We start from the raw sequence: 17,488 nt of genomic DNA, 5'->3' as shown, positions 1-17,488 counted from the left end.
CAGCAAACAAGATTATCTTAATTCAGCCACTTTCTCTGAAAAAATACTTTTTTTTTTTTCTCTTTAGGAGACTGTAAGCACTACAAAGGTCGACAGGCTCCTGGATATGATTCTTCTGAGGAGGAGAGAGTACCAAGATTATAAGTGCAAACTTGTTTCAGGAGCCTTGTATTGAGATGATGGTTTAATGTCTTCTTAGTGTTCTCTCACCTTGAAGCTTGTGGAATTTATTGTGGTGATTTCCAGCCTAAATCATGACAATACAAATAATCCTTTTCCTGTTTAAGTGTACTTGCATTCACTGTAAAAACACACTAATATTAAAGGCTGAACTTCAAGTTAATGTAATTACTTTTATGCATGTAAAGGGTTTAGTTAATTAATGAGTTGAAATCTGATATAATTTGAAATAACAACTTTAACCTCCTTATACTTTAGTTTAAGAAAGCTAGGAATAAAAAGCCAGAAAAGAACAATACATAGTGCACTAAGAAATATGGTATTTTCATAACATAGCCTTAAAAATAACAGGATGTCACTTTTTGTGGTCGGTATACATTTTCTTGTGAGCGTTTCTGATCTTCAGTTGAAGGACTGTGTGCCCCTTGCAGGACACCTAGTCAGCAAGACATAAGTCTTGCGTTTAGTCAGTACTAGATTCAGTTTTTAACATGATTGTAACTACAAACCTCTGCAAGATAACCTGAATACTGTGGAAAGTAAATCTGCCAGTGAAAAAGATTTTTATTATTATTATTTGTAAGAACTTACAAAGAAAACATGGACCCTGTAAGTTGTGAAACAGATGAATTTAATACAGTTTAAAATACACATTAAAAGAAATATCAACAGACGACTAGTCACTCTCCAACACACATATTTGTTTTACCTCATGGAAAATTAGCAACTGAAAATCATCAATATTTCTGTGTAAACTGTGATAGACCATGGCAAATGTAATTTTCAGAGAACTTGTTTGTTAGCCAAGTGATTAATGCACTAAATGGAGGTAGTGAATTAGTTGACGAAAGACCCTTTTGCTTCCAGATACTTGAAACATGTGACTTCCCAATTACTTCCTTTCCAAGTCTTTCAATTACAGAAGTAAGTTATAGCAGCAAATATGCCATATCTTCTCTACAGAAGCTTTGCAGGATTCTTCAGTTTTATATATATATAATACTTATAAATATATAACTGAACACCTGAGAACTGCTGGTGCCTCTTCTTTTCCATTCACTCCCAGTGACTTTTTGGAGGCCCTCTTCATTCCATCATTGCAGGCTAAAACACAGGCTGGAAATTTTTTGCTTTTTATCCACCAAATTGCAGTAAGATTTTTCTTTAACAGATCATGCATGAGTGTAAATTTACTTTCTATTTCCATTTCAGTTTTAAGCTTCCTAAGGCCAGCAGTGCATAAAGGGGTAAAGGGGTAGACTTTTACAACATACATTGCAGTGATGATTAGAAAACATTTCTCAAGCAATACAGTTTAAACTTCTCCTAGGATTTGTATTTGTATACCGTGTCTACTGCCAGAAACATGTAGCATAGTGTTGCAATCTACTAACTGCAAATTTCTAGTCTTAAAATGAAGATGCCCACTTCGGCTCACACCTTCCTCCACAGTCCTTGCAACTTAACAGAGTAGGAATTCAGCCTTAGTGTTTTCCATTGTCTTTAAACTTTTCTAACTATTTGTAAAATATACTTTCTCAAGTTTAAAATTAATGGTACTAATAGGACTATAACAAATTAAGAAATCCAGATATGTCCAAAAGCGAAGAGCTGAGAAGATCAAGAGTCTTTGAACGACTCAAATGCATCCACAGATTGCTTCTATTACAGTATTTTTAATACATCAAACAGTATAAAAATTACAAAATATTGCAAAAAAGTGTCAAGAATGAACTTTTTAAATGCTTTAGTGGTTGCCATTATAGATCTTGCGGAGTTAATGGGATGGGTTCTTCTATACCACTTTATACAACTTCAAAAATACCTGTTCTTCTGCAACATTTTCTGTAAGTGAAAAGAAACCTAGAGTATTCGTATATATAAAAATATAATTTTCTCCACTATCAGGAGTCTTCATGTATTTCTGTTGATATCCTTAAAGAAACTCTCTAAAAGAAAAATAAAACAAGATCAGCTTAAGATAAATTAATTTTACAGTTCTGTGTTATACAGTACATGGAGCTAAAACAAAAAAAATATTGAAGTGAAATACAAACTGTGAGAAATAAGGAAAAATCAGGCTTATTTTTCTTAGTTTGGTGGTTCGTTTTTCTGTATTAATAGTTTGGCTTTCTGTGAGCACTGATTAGGGTGAAAGGGGGATAGAATCTAAAAATCTTTCTCATTGTCAAACACTAACATTGGATTTCATGCTGTTTTGTAGCCTGTAAACTTAAATGTCTGCATTTCTAATTAGTTTAATTCCATCACTTTCTCTTATTTATTATGTTCACAATATTTATATATAGTTAAACTTTCACTGTTGAACCCTTTGGGATCTGTGGCTTGGAGCAGACTTATCAACTCATGTAGCTACTCTGAGGACTACAGCATTGTCTGTAAGTATGTATCTCCAAAGGGAGAGTAATGACTTTTGATAAAACAGATATCATCGTATATGTAGGCATCAGAGAATGATGGACTGGCAATAAATACCTCCTCCCAAAAATGGTAAATTTAATAATGCATGCATTTCTGAATGGTATTGCAATACTTTTGTCAGTTTTAGAAGGCAATTACATCTTTAAGATAATGAATTCATAATTTTGAACAATTACCTTTTCTTATAAAAAAGCATTTTGTTCTGCAGAACATAGCCTTTTGCCTTTTTTTTTTTTTTTTTTTTTAATAAAGGAAAGCCCTACAGCCATGGTCTATCAGTCAAAAGTAAACAGGTGTAGAAATATTTGCTATTGGCTAGCAACATTTATGTTAACTCCAAATCCTTAGTGGAAAATGGATTTCTATATATGCTCATGAAAGTTATACACAGATTAGGTGTAAGTATTAAACACTTCCATGCTGAGCAAGCACGTAAGTGAAGAAGCAAGTAAATTAATTAGAAAGTTTTACATGATCTTATGTCAAACTTTGGTTTTATACCAGAGGATTTAGAGGGCTGTCACTATTTTTCCTCCTTCCCCACCTCTACAAATTCTGGATATGGTTTCCAGCAATTTATCACAGCACCAATTGGCTCACATATGTGATCTCAATTATTAGTTCTACAGCTATGCGAGTGCTTGGATCTGGTTTCAGCTTTCTGGGACTTCTGTGAGGCAGTGGTATATATGAAAGATCTATGTATTGGGTATGACATCTATATTACAATTGAGTTAGTTCATCTTTGTAATTACAGTATGAAGCAGCAGTTTGCAGTCTTTTCTAACCTAAGCTCTCTACTCCAGTCTTGCAAAGATCCAACTGCTTTATGGGGAAAACAAATCTCCAGAAGTCTGAGAAGGACAAGGAGGCCATGATCCTCCTGACATGTATGGTAATATCCAGGTTTTGTTCTCAAATCTCCACAAAGCACTTACCACGAGCAGTATTTTTTAAAATTTTTTTACAAGTTCTTTTCCCAATGTTAAGCCTCACGCATTGGTATTTCCAGCATTTTGTATCCCTGTACCAAACAAAAACTCCACGAAACACTGCAGCTAAAACATGCTGGCATGCTGGTGAGGCAAAGCTTGGGAAAATTCAAGGCATACCTTTCACAAACCATGTAAAAGTTTTCTTTATAACTAATCTAATATTCTCTCTTTCTTAAAGTCAAGCTTGATGCATCTCCAGATCCAGCTACCCAAACCAGAAGGTCTTCATGTCAATACTTTTCAAGAAGTATTTCATACTCTTCACATTGTGAGGGAACATATATCAAAATGTGTATTTTTTTTTTAAAGGAAACACCTATAGTTGAAATGCATCAGATTATCATACAAAACCTGTCAAGTAGAAAGAAATGCAGTTTTAGTTGTATCATTCATTTTGGTATTATGTCACCTTTAGAGGGCCTCTTTCTACAAAAAGTTTGGTAAATAAATAAAAGAGATTAATTTACTGACTGATTTTCAAGACCAGGCACCTATCAAACTACTAAACTTATTTATAAAACTGATTTTTATGTTTTAAAACCTAGGGGAAAAACATTAATTAGGTAGACAGAAATCAGTTCTGTGACTGATAAAATTTGTTTCTGTATAGCTTTAGTATATCTCTCTGAGATAAAGAATGGTAATTTTCTATTTCATTTCTTGTTATGCACTTCATAGCACCTCTTAGTCACTGCTAAAATATGTAGATACCAACCTGAAAATCTCTAATGAACGTTAAAAAGAAGAAGATAAAACCAAAGGCTACTGTCCATTCACAGATCGCACTCATCAAATGGTAAGTATAATCCTGATGGAATAAGACATAAAATATTTTTTCAGATAAAACAGCTAAACAAAATAACTGTGGCATGCTATAAAATTGGACATTTCCTTCTGTAAATTCAACAAATATTTTAAGACTTATGACTCATCATCCCAATACCTTGTTGCAAGTCAACTCAGATTTAGTTCTTACAGAGTAGTACATATACTTATCAAGGTTGCAGATGTTCCACTAAGCAACATGTCTTGTGCACAAACATAAAAAATAGTACAAAAAACCTACAATTAGCACAAGATCAAAACATAGTTTGAATTTAATTTGCACCTGAAAAATTTAGTTCTTAAGTGAAGAATACCAAAGTGCTCATATTTGAAACTTTGACTCAGAGCTACTGAGTTCAGTTCATCCTTTACAGCAAATTCTTACAATGTTTTAAAACTGAGGGCTACACTTGCATGTCGGTTCCTGACAAGACCTTTGTTTTTAAGTAGACCATCACAGAAAAGCTATGTAATATCACACAGACTGAATGTTTCAGTTAAAACATTTTCTCATTCTTGCATCTCAAGGAAAAAAAAAAACAATAAACAACTCAAGAGGTAGATATTACTAAGATTATCTAACTTGTGAAGATTTCTCACAGTTGCCTTGCCACTGTTTGCTTGAAGTACATTTGCCAATTTTGCTTTTATTAAGTACTTCAAGCAGGATGCATTCTCTGCATTATTTAACCTGTTTTTTTGAATATCACCATATGGCAAAGTTTGTCCAAAAATAAAATTTACCTTACCGAGTTATCATTCTGAGAACACTCAAATCAGTTCAAATGCCTGATATTGACTTGAGTACACTTCAGGTCAGTCCCCTAATGTTTACCACAATAATAAAGATTACTTAAGAAAGAATGGTGAAAAATCTGAGAAAACCAATGCTGTAAAAACCTCAAAAACTTCTGAATCAAATTGGTCCACTTTTGTTTCATCTGGGAAGTTCATTTTCGAGAAATGTGACTATAAAAGGAAGCATAACAACTGACTTCCAGATTATTTTTTTTTTCCAATTTATTCTTTGGGTAAATGCTTGGTTAAAATGAAAGTCTAACTTGGAAGATTTACTCATCTGTGACAAGTTTTCTTACTCAAGACACAGACAGTTTTCTAATGAAGAAATAACTGGAAACTGGCATTGCACAAATCGGTGAGATTTCACAAATCTGTTCATGATAATGTACTATTTAAAGTCTCTGAAGTGTTTATAATGCTACACATTTTTAGATAAACATAACAGTGTACCCCAAATAAAATGATACAGGGTAAGTTTGCTACCTAATGAGATTTTACCTTTTCATCTGGAGTCCAATCAATTTTTGTCATTGAAATTTGCAAAGCAAACACAATCACTGGGAAAAACAGAGTGTAAAGGAAACTGTAAAAGTTTAGTGAGTAATAGTGAAAACATCTGCTTACAAAAAAAGACCCCATCTCCCCCTTCTGTAACACAGGAGTTCCTGAACAACCAGAATATCAAATCAAAGTATTAAGAAGACAAGTAAATTAAATACATTATTGAAAGGTAACTGAGAGCAGTGATCAAAACACATTTCTGTAAAAATGAAGGTTTCTGTGGGCTCTTCCAAAACAGTTTGGATGCTAAGGGGAGACACTCCAAAACTTAGATCACACTCATGACTGAGAACTATAGAAGCAGAGTCCTGCATTGTTGGGAGGGGAACCATGCTGGTTTCCATCGGTCCACAGTAGGTGCCTTGATATATTTGCACAACTTTCTTTCAGGACTGGTGCTCTCTTGAAAACCCCTTTCACAGCTGCTGCTGTGAAACCAAAAGTAGGCTGTAGCTGGCTGGTTGATGCGATGATCTGCTGCACCAATTTTCAACACTGGCAGATCACCTAAGGCCCAATAAAATCAATGGGAACACTCTGATTTCAGCAGGCTGCAGGAAAAAACAGTAAGCCTATTGACTGTCTCCAGAGGAAGCATCTAATGAAGACAAGCACCAATCAACATCATGCAAAGCATCTGCTTAGGCTTGAAGGAAATTTTATGTATGCCAACTGTATTTTATATGTCCATGTGTTAGTTTCATTTTAGAAGCAGACGTCCTTTGGCAGGTCTTTCTCCATGCCCTCATTCAAATGAAGGAGACTGGAAAGTTGGTCTAGCCGATTTGCTGAGGTCCCTTCCTATCTGAATTATCATATGATCCTGTGAAGAACTCTGGGTCATTAGATTCAAATAGCACTGAAAGAAGAGATTTAGCATTTTAGAAAGACCCTGAAACTCATCTTTATGCTATTAATGATGTCTTGACATGCTATACGCATTATTATAGCAGAAATATTAGCAAAGCAGAGATTGTAACCTCATTTTCATCCTTTATCAGCAATGGTTTAGCTTAAAGGGAAACCATGAATGCATAAAGGGAGAACCATGGGATACACCATAAAGGATACTGGGAATGAAAGCAATGCATGATATTACAGATATGGCCATCCTTATGTGACACACAAAGTACGTGTTCCATTGTGGACAAGACTTGTAAGAGATTATAGACTGAAGTGTAATGTATACAACACCCGAGCCAAATGCCACCAATGCTCCTATGTCATGGACACTGGGAACAGACAGCTCCTGGAAAGAGAATCAGCACAATGATTAGCTGCTACTATTTGTACAATGGTAGGAATCAATGAGCCCTGAGAAGATGGTAGACACATTATGCTGGGCACGTGGAAGCAGTGGGAAACAGTCCCTTCTCCCAACAGCCTACACAGGGAAGATGAAAGAAAAAGGAGAAAGAGTAGCTCAGAGAGGGAAACTAACCATGTCCAAAGCCACCAGGTCAAAGTCCTTTCCTGTGTTCCCATAAAAGGGTAGATCAATTTTAGTGCTGTTCAACAGTTACCTATTACCAGTTAATGTTTCCACCAACAGGAACTGGCTTGTGTTTTTCTGAAGAGGTTCCTATACCTCCTTTTTCCCTTTACCCTACTAAAGATTTTCATCCTTTTGCATTGAAAGTCTAATTTGCATTTTAGTGGCCATCCTGTAACTAACAGTAAAGTTTCATTGGACCTGTTATAGTGACTGCAATAGCTCTGTCCCCCAACCTCCAGTGGCCAGCCACAAGGCTCCAGGAAATAAGTCAGCAGAAAATTAGTTATATACATGCATATATATATATAGTGTTGCCTAAAACAAGCTCTTGATATGAAGACTTACACTGTCAGTCTCTTGCATTATTCAGCCCTCTTACTCTTCCCCACATTATCAGCCACTTTTATTCAAGTTCCACAACAGGTGAAAGTGCATTTAAAATTCAAGTATCACTGTATGTGGCCTGTATTTTTCTAATTCCCTACCTATGAAAGATTCTCTCCTTTAAAACTCAAACAAGTAGAATATCCGGTAACAAAACAGATGAAGATTACAGAGAAATAATTGTATTCTAAATGTTTCAAAAAATTACAAATACAAAATTATGCCACCTTGGAATCCAATATCAGACAGATACGTTAGCTTTAAAGCTCCTTTCTGTCACCAGAGCATAGCAAAACATGTGCTATGATCTGACTTTCTGCAGTTCTATTTTAGTGATTCACGAAAACACATCTATATCCTTTTATTACATATTTTAACATCTCTCCTGCTTGGAGGCTACTGTTTTGTTTGTCTTATAATGATGATTATGTTCATATGCTTTTCTTAATTTTTTTCCCTGTGCTTTTCTATCTACACATTCCCTTCTATCTCTGTGACGTATTAAGTTCTGTCAGATTTTACAGCATGTTCCTCACACAGGCGTTTAAGTAGCATCGCATCTATACTCGCATTTTCTTCTCCTCTGTCACACTTTTTGCCTTCTATATAGGAATGACGGGATTTGGTATGGAAAGCATTAATCAAGCATAACTGTTGGCTTTTGCATTTAGCCTGTTACACAATATACAGAGCTTTTCTAACATGGTGTTCATGATTGCCCCTATTAAACTGACACAACTTCCCTAAAAAGCCCATCACACTCAGCCCCTACATGACCTGAGAAATGTTGCTACATCTGCTATGGAAAGCCTCCTAAGCTTTCTAGTCAAAGACAGAAAGATCTCTCTTAATCATGTGTAACATCTAACAGGCAAAACCAGGCCTGCTAAGACCTGGGTTTTGGCTTTGCCTTATCCATTAAGGGCTACGGGATTTTTCCTTCCATATCCAATTATCTTCTTGAAGCTAACCCTCCACTGTCTTTCATTTCTGTATTTCAAGCATTGTGTTATTTAAAACAGAGAACAAACATCTTATTCATGACCAGTATTTATTTTCTCAGAAAAATGTTTTGCTTTTAGAGGACACACTCCTAGTGTTTTCTCAAACCTTTTTTCTCACTTTTCTGAAGTGTTCAGAGACCAATATCATTAACACTCCATGCTACCCACCATGTCTTACCTTGAAGCAAAAAGGGTGAAAAAATTTTCCTCACAGCTAATCATGCTACTTAAAAGACTCACCACAAGTGACACTAGATTTGAGTAAATAAAAAAAAACCTTAAATATTTCAAGTATAATTTCCCACTGAAGCCTTTTTAACAAAACAGATACTTTGCTTCTCAGAAAAAGAAAATGAACTGATGCTCAGCAGTGTCAATCATCTTTACTACAGTACTCAGGTTTGGTGTTAGCTCACCTGCTGGGGAAAAATAACTGTTAAGAAACAAACAGAGAGTGCACAAGAATGTGAATTTTCTGCATGACGCACTGCTTAGAGGGACTAGACTGAACGCGAAAGAAATAACTTCTAATTCCAGCTTTGCTTTGGTCTCCTGACCTGAAGCAATCACCTGACCTGGAGCAAATCTCACAGCCTCTTCACATCTCAGTTATTCTACTGGTAAACGGGGATAAGAGTGTACTGTTCATTAGTTGTACACTATACAAGTAAAGGACCAAAGATTTGCAAGCCACCATTTCCATCTTCCTGGGCAATTAAGCATGCACAATAATCTGCAAGAGCAGATCCTTAGCCAGATTAGATCCTTCCTGTGTTCTGAACTCTTCCTACAAACTGCGCCTAACATGGAAAGTAAGGTCAAAGTAGAGGAAAGAGAAATTAGGTGAGGAAGGAGTTTATGAGTAGGCAATGAGAGACAGTAGAGATTAGATAAGAACCAATGTTATAACTGTCAAGGGGCCCCTTTGGAAAATTTAGGATCAAAGTTTCTGCTTCCCTAACTCTCCCATTCCTGATTTATCTTTTCCTTCTTGAAGCTGAATTTGTTTCCTATTTCAGTCAAGCAATACTGTTCCCTCTAATCTATTTTTTTTGTACCACATATAAATCTAAAAATAAGAGTACAGAAATTTAAAAGTAGAATAGCATGCTTAGAATAGACTGCAGAGCCTGTAGCGTTTGCTATCCACATGCACTTCCTGGAGGTAAAACTAAAGAGCAAGATATCAGTCTAAGGCAGAGATTTTGTCTGAAAATACCATGTCAATTACATGCAACATTGTATTGGCTGCTGAAGCCCTAGCAATCCTTATTTTCAATTTCTCTGTATATTGTCAGGTCATTATATGAGCACAACAATATTTACCAAAATGTTCCCAAGATAGATCATCCTTTAAAAGAAAAAAATCATCTTAAAATAAATACACAGATTTGAAGGCAATATCTCAAATTATCTGCCAGTTAAACTTGACTTGATTATTAGATGAAGTTTTCAGTGCAATTGTCCTAATACTTCTTTGTGTCAGAATCTACCCTGTCACATGCTTCCTCATCTGTTTCAATAATTATCATCTGTTTCAATATTTATCCTCTCTATTGAACTCTCTTTCAGACACAGAGGGCTGGACTTCTTTGATTTATGAGATGTCTTATCCTTTCTGGATAAGTGGCAATTCTACTAAGTCCCTATCAAAAGAGTTAACGTTGTTAACTCAACTAAAGAGTTAACGAGACTCAAAACAATGGGCTAATATTGTGCTCAATGTTAAAATCTGTCAGCTAAATCTAGTTTATTCGTAGAAAATGCTGCTCATGTGTGTGCCATCATTCAGGTAAAAATACAGGTGCTTTTGCTAGTCTGACTTGTCCTGCCCTACCTGACTGTAAGCAAACTAAACTGCGAATAGCAAAGCTTTTTCACAGTAAAATTTTCATAGTAAAAAATTTACAGCAAAAGCATCAATATCAAGTTGTTTTCTAGTGCAGACATGTTACCAGACAAGCAGACACAAAGCCCCCTACTGACATAAGTGTACAAGCAAAAACATCTAGTATATATTGAGAAAGCAAATCTGTCTTTTTAAAGCTACTAAAAAAGGTATTCTTATTCCATTTGCCAAGTACCCACACTGGGATATGTTAACCACTCTGATCTATTTGATTTTTTAAGTGGTCAAACAATTTTAGTTTAATTTGTGATAAGAAATTTACAGTCATACCTGAAAATTTGCAACTATGCCCATTCCAATACAGCCCATCAATCCAACACATAACGAAAACATGTTGCACGAAGACCCAATAAAGTATGATGACTCATTTTGCTTCTCTATTAATAAATATCTGATGTACATTGTAATTACACCTGAAAAACAACAAAAAAACCCATATTTTGCTTAATTATCTTGTGTTGCTTACATTTTAACACTTTGTCCTCTAACACATTAGCATATGGACTAAAATGATAAGCATAATACCATAAATAATTCTGCCTTTAACTCTACTGGGATGAAGAAGAAAGGTAGTGAATTTCAGGTGTATTACTTTCAGATAGAACTGTCTTAACATCACACATTAATACTATCTAGAAATAGCTGCACATTACTTCAAGAAAAGCACTAACGTAAATCCCATTCTTATGTGCGGTTTAGGCACAGAGGCATTGCCATTCCACATTAGGAATAGCTGTTACTGGGAGATGAACCATAAACTGGAAGTGGAAGAATGTATTCTGCTCTTATACAGTCTTGTACCAGAACTACATTTCCTTATAATGGATGCCCTGAAGAAAATTAATACATTTTTGTAGAGTGTATACAGAAAAAAAAAATATAACTAGCTGTGTATCCAGAAAATATTTTCAAAGCTTTTGGGACAATTCTGCCTGCTCTTTAGTACAACAGCATCCCCAAACCACTACACACAGATCTTATTTCAGCCTGTGTGGTCCCAATATGCTGTTCACTCCTGACAAACACCTCTACTGAATTAGAAGATTGTGGTTCATCAGGATATAATAAATAAACGGTAGAGTGGATTCCACAGTTCAGTAACACAAAAGATAATTTCAGCCTGTCTACAGTTGGAAAAATAAATCAGCTAACTTTGTCTTTTGTAACTATGAGGTTACATGAAGCATGCCAAGACAGTGTGACTGAATGAGGCTCTTAGAAAGGCCATCGTGGACTACATGCATACAGAGGTACACAGCTACTGATCTTCCATCCCCTAGAAGTGAACAGAAAGTGCCAAACCTCCTGATTCAAGGCCAGGAGACATTTAGTGGAGGAGCAGGCATCTTGCAGAAGAAACCAGGTGTTGCTTCAACATTGTTCTTCCCTTTGCACAGTATCCTAGAACCTAATGTCTCCCTACGTCAAAGACACACTTATTCCAAAGTGATTATGCCATCTTTCTTGCACTTTTTATTTCCAGCTGCATTGACTACTTTGCACTGATGAGGTGCTCTTAAGAGACAGAAGTGCTAAGCCTGCACTTACTGACCCTAAGGACCTGGCCCTCTAGATATTACTTCCATCTATCTGATACTATTTGACTGTGGAGTATGTTTTCTGCAGAACACTGTATGAACTGCAATGTAAACAGACAGCTTTTGCTAGTTTTCATTTCCTTGCTGTGTTTAAACCAAATACTTTATTACATACCTAAAAGTGCTGAGATATTAATCATAAAACCAAAGACACCACTCTCAGGAGGTTTAGTTCCAGTGTCACTAAAGCAGGAAGAGAGAGAAGAAATTAAAAGTTAACTGAGGTCTGTGAAACATAAATGAGCTGCACGCATGAAACCCCAAGAGAAAAAAATATAACTTCTGTGAACTGCTGCTATGTGCATAAGACATTTAAATATATAAATTGGAATATTGCCCGCTACACACTTAAGTTCCATTTGTAGTAAGTACTGAATCTTTCTTTCTAGGAAAAAAAATATTTTTAGAGCATAATATTTGAATTGTATTCTTCCTTTTCTGTATCCAATATGCAGAGATGTGACAGAGATACTTTGCTCATTAATTACATAAATGATTACATAAATGACATTTTAGAAATTACATATGTTTTATCTGCTAAACTAACACTGTGACAGAGTAAAACACATCTAATGTCAGGATCCCAAGATGTGAGAGAATTTGGCTTAATTTCCTCATTTGTTTGACAGGACTTTACCCCAGGAGAGCAATTGCCTTCCAATGCCTGGGAGAGTTCCTAGGCATCATTTAATTTTCTAATGTAGATACAGCTTAAGGGTACTCTAGGCCCAAGGCGCTGTAAATCTCTTCTGCTGAAACAATTCACCCTCATAGGGGATAATTAGAAGTTCATTGGGCCAGACAGATGGACCATGAATACGAGAATATCTGCACAATTTATGCATATACATACATGCTTACCTACATATAAAAACATCATACATACAAAATATATGTTATGTAGAAAATTGAAGACTTTCATCATAGAATCATTTTCCCTCTTGTCCTTACACACGTGCAAAACACCCCACACACCAGAGAATGCCCTTTCCTTGCAGGAAGAACATACTCCTGGGAATATGTGGAGTCCAAGTTCAAGTCCCCCCTCAAGCTATCCCTCTTTTATACAAGGTGAGTGCTCTGTTGAAGAATACTGTAATGCCATCACCTCTGTATGCTATTTTTTCTTGCATAATGTACAACCAGTCAAGGATATCTATTTGATCGGGCTCTGTTGGTCAAGCCAATGGAAAACATGTAGTTCATAAATTTTTACATAATTTGGGTGTGAGCTGAGTTTTCAGTTACTTACCAGTACCAACAGGCACAACAGTGTGTGTAAACAGAGGCACCCAAGGAACTCTACTGCCAGAAATGTAAACACACACTGATTTCAGCTAATGCTTAAGTTCAGTGGAAACTGAGCAAAGATTCTGAGAACAAACCTTTCTTTTAGGTGTGTGACGGGACAAGAAGGTACCAGCTAGAGATTTTTTTATGTGTTTCGAAAAGATGAATAGTCTTCATTCCAACAGTGAAGCTGGGTTAGTTTTCCATGCTAAACTTCTGAACCTATCACTGAGTGCGGCCAAAATGATGGGTGCACAGTACGAATGCCTGTGCTCTTTACACCCAAGAGAGAAAGCACTCTCTATATAATCAATCATTCTTAAAGAAAGATTTTGACAATTTTGTTAGCTCCAAGACAGATGCATAGAGCAGATAAAAAGATTCAATTTTTTACAAATTATATTCTGTCAATCCCTTTCAATGTTACAGAGGCACTTGTGTAATCAGTTGCTAAGATGATTTATTAAGAACGAGAGGAAGCTTAAAGTGAAGAGAGAAACCTTTTCTATGAAAAGCTGATGCAAAAAATACAGAAAAATCTTGTATTTCTTTTGACTATATTAGTTCCAAATTCTCAGACAAAAGCTTGGACAAGGCTTTTAGACAAGTTTTTACAACTTCTCAGGCATTTAGAATCCCTATTCATCTGTTTTTTCTTGTTGTAATGCTTTCTGAAGACTTGCTCCAGCTTGTACTCTGTGTTAGTCTTGTTTCTCTTTGATAGTGGAATTGACGAAAACAGTACAGTAACTCTCATTTTTTTGTTTGACATTTCTGAAATCATCTTAATCCATGCTTCATTTAGCCCCTTTTTTTAAACCTTGAACTTTTCATCTTTTCCTCATCTTTCTGGAGTGTTTTCATAAATACAACAAAGGACTTAATTTAAAAAGTGGGACACTTGTGACAATCTTAAAGGACTTTTGTAAATCAGAAACTGGTCTGTGCTTAGTACAGGACTGTGATCACTTCAAAGCTTTTGAAGGACTTTAGGTAAGAAGAGAATGGAATCGGCACATGCTAAGAAAGCCATTTGAAGTTCTTGGAACACTTCACATCATAAGAGCAATCCAAATAACCTGAAATTCCACTGAACTCCATTAGTTTTTTAATTAAAGCTTTTCTCAAACTAAAGATTTATAGGTGAATTGTTCCGTTGTTGATTTTTAAACTCAGTAATCTCAGACATATGCTTTCAAGAAATTTCATACCAAGAATGTTATATTATATGTACAGTGTATTTACAAAGTGCTGCACTGGACTTCTAAGGACACAATCTTTTTAATACTGCATTTTCCACTAAAAAATCCCTGAAGCTAAATGAAGACTTAAGTACATTTTTGTTCTACTTCTGGTCTGCTGCTTTTGGAAAAAAAAAAAAAAAAAGTTACTTTCTTTCAAGAAAAAGAAAAAAAGCAAATGGCACATAGGAAACAAAAACATGTGCTCACTTATTTGCAATGAGGCACGGGTGAGCAGAACCACCATGGAAAAGACGAGGAACCCTGTATGAGAATGACAGCATTTGTGTCACCGTCTCATGCAGTAGAATTATACAAACAGTCAAACAGCTTTCTGAAGAGTGGAAAGACAAGAAGGTAGAGGAGACAGGAATAAATATTTTAGGACCAGAAGACTCATCATCATCAAATTTTCTTCATAGCCATCATAAACTATTTCTCTCCAAACAGAAGTCCCAAATTTTTAAAGTAGGAAGATTATATTCTGTCTGCAGGGATCTGATTGATCCAGAGGTACCAACTGGCAGCAAACACCTTACGGAAAATTCTCTTTACTCTTTCACTGAGAATTTAAACCATCAAACAGCCACCCCAGCATATCCAAATTAACTTAGATTTTGAGTGGTATGAACAAGAGAACTAATTTGGGCAGAGCCTAATTATCTTTTAGGCCTCAGCTGCTTGAAAATACAAAATCATATTCATTTTTGTCTACTCAGAAATGTATTTATATGGTTTACTTGATGAGACATCAGCACAGTTTCAATGACGAATTTAGATGTGGGCTTTCTCTCACTGTGACAGCTGTTACATGGTAAAAAATAAAATTAAGTTACCTCAGGGCATACACAGGGTACTTGAGGAATGTAAATAAGAATTACAGAAATGTTGAACAAAAAATTGTCAATATTTTTCTCCTTCATGTAACTGGAATTTCCCCATACAAGCTCTACTTAATTTTTATAGTTCATTTTAAGACATTGCACAACTGAAAATGTTGCAACATTCTTCCTCTTTCTTTTTTATCACTCTAAGTTTCACTAAATCACGTTCTTAATCCCATGATTCATCTTCTTAGGTTAAAGCAATGAACTGCAAAATAAGAATATGAACTACGGTATGACTATTAGTCTGAGTACTTAGAAGGAATAATCATATTACCTCCCAAGTGCACCTTCTATGAAGATCACATGCTTAGATCATGCACTTTTAGAATTCTTACAGATTGTTCACCAACAGTTAATGTACATCCTTAGTCCAAATATTGTATTAGAAGGATGTAAAACAAACAAGGCATCTGTCTTTTAAAATCTTTACTAGTAAATGCAGAGAACCTGATATATGTGTGTTTTGTTGTTTGTTTGTTTGTTTTGTTTTTTTTTTTAATCACTGACATTGTCTCCTATGGCTTGGTCTTTTTTAGGGTATGTGAACATCTATTGTGATTCCTTAGTTAAAGAATAAGAATGACCTTTTCAGTGAGATGTTCAGTTAGATTGATATAACTATGGCAGCTGTGATACATTCATTAGAGTTATACAGCTGTGACTTGTCAGTTTGCTCTACCCCTTCAAAAAGAATGACACTTACAATTGAGATACCTTTGCTGTCAAAAACTTGACTGCAAACACAATTATACAGGAAAAAAATCTCCTGTTCTCACATATATTTTATTCAAGGGAATGGCTGCAACGTAAGAAACATCATTTGTCAAATTTCTTACTACAGGACCTCAAAATCATTCTGAGCACAGGCAGCACAAACCATCTACTGAGCATGGACACAGTTATATCAAATGGTTTATTTTTCTTGGTCAATAATGGATAAATTGCACTGGGTACAAGTGCTTTGTTGTCAGAAAAACTGTGTATGTAATCAGGGCAGAGCATACATACAACCACAGTTATTAAGGCAGTAGGGTATTTGTGCATGCACGGGAACAAAGCTTTTGAAGAGCTGAGTCCAGATTTGGGCAGATAATCTTAAAAAGTTTTGCTAACATAAGCATGGAGCCCAACTTTCTTTGGCTCAATTTGAACAAAGCTCAAGTTTCTTGTGGGTTGCAGTGTCATTTACACCATCTCACTTGCTTATGACGACAGACCATAATTTCCAATCAAATGTATGTGTACGTACAAATCATGTTAGCAGTCTTCTAAAATTACAAGTCCATAAAGTCCTTCAAGGAATTAGGTCTAGATGTATCTTGAAACATATTTTAAAATCTTTTTTTGATCCTCTGTACATCAGAGACCATTCTTGGATTTCTGGCTTACCTTTATGTATTAAGAGCTAAATACTAGCAATTTCACAGTTCAGATTTAAACATTAACGTAACTGACACACAAACAATGATTTATACAGATCTGTGCTTAAATGACTAAGGTTATAGACAACAGAGACCAGTCATCTCTTGGGGAGCCTTTTACACCCATTTTTTTCTATGCTGAAATTTTAAAAATACATGTTTGTGGGGGTGTGTATCCTGCAAAACCCACTGTAGGGCTTCGAGTCCTGCCACCATCCAGTGCAGTTTGCCCAAGTTCTAGAGTCACACAAACGAAACTGCGTTCCCACCACTGATTTCAGGGCAGTTACCTTAAGTTTTGCTAGGATCGGGCCTGCAGCACGCTTTGGCTCCGGCAGAAAACTGTTTCAGGTCCTTTTTACCACGTCTGTCAATGCTGGGGTCCTGCGGCTCTCAGAGAGAGCTGGGTGCTAGAGGTGCGATAGATGACAGGAGCGCACAGAAGGTCCCTGCTC

The 17,488-nt window shown here is 35.8% G+C and overlaps 1 protein-coding gene across 1 annotated transcript; it reads right to left on the bottom strand.

The window, feature by feature from the left end:
• Nucleotides 1–2,028: 2,028 nt before the first annotated feature.
• LOC104459350 (DNA damage-regulated autophagy modulator protein 1-like) lies at nt 2,029–12,382 on the bottom strand (the record flags this gene model as incomplete). The annotated part of the gene is made up of 6 exons (XM_010087440.1): nt 2,029–2,129; nt 4,333–4,425; nt 5,742–5,800; nt 6,876–7,053; nt 10,867–11,009; nt 12,310–12,382. Coding segments are annotated over 6 exons (591 nt in total), but the record flags the coding sequence as incomplete, so codon positions are not given.
• Between the last annotated feature and the right edge of the window lie 5,106 nt (nt 12,383–17,488).

Source organism: Pterocles gutturalis, unplaced genomic scaffold (assembly GCF_000699245.1).
Source record: "Pterocles gutturalis isolate BGI_N339 unplaced genomic scaffold, ASM69924v1 scaffold10686, whole genome shotgun sequence".
Lineage (NCBI taxonomy): Eukaryota > Metazoa > Chordata > Aves > Pterocliformes > Pteroclidae > Pterocles > Pterocles gutturalis.
The sequence above is the reverse complement of the archived record's forward strand: the minus strand, read 5'-3'. Positions and strand labels throughout refer to the sequence as shown.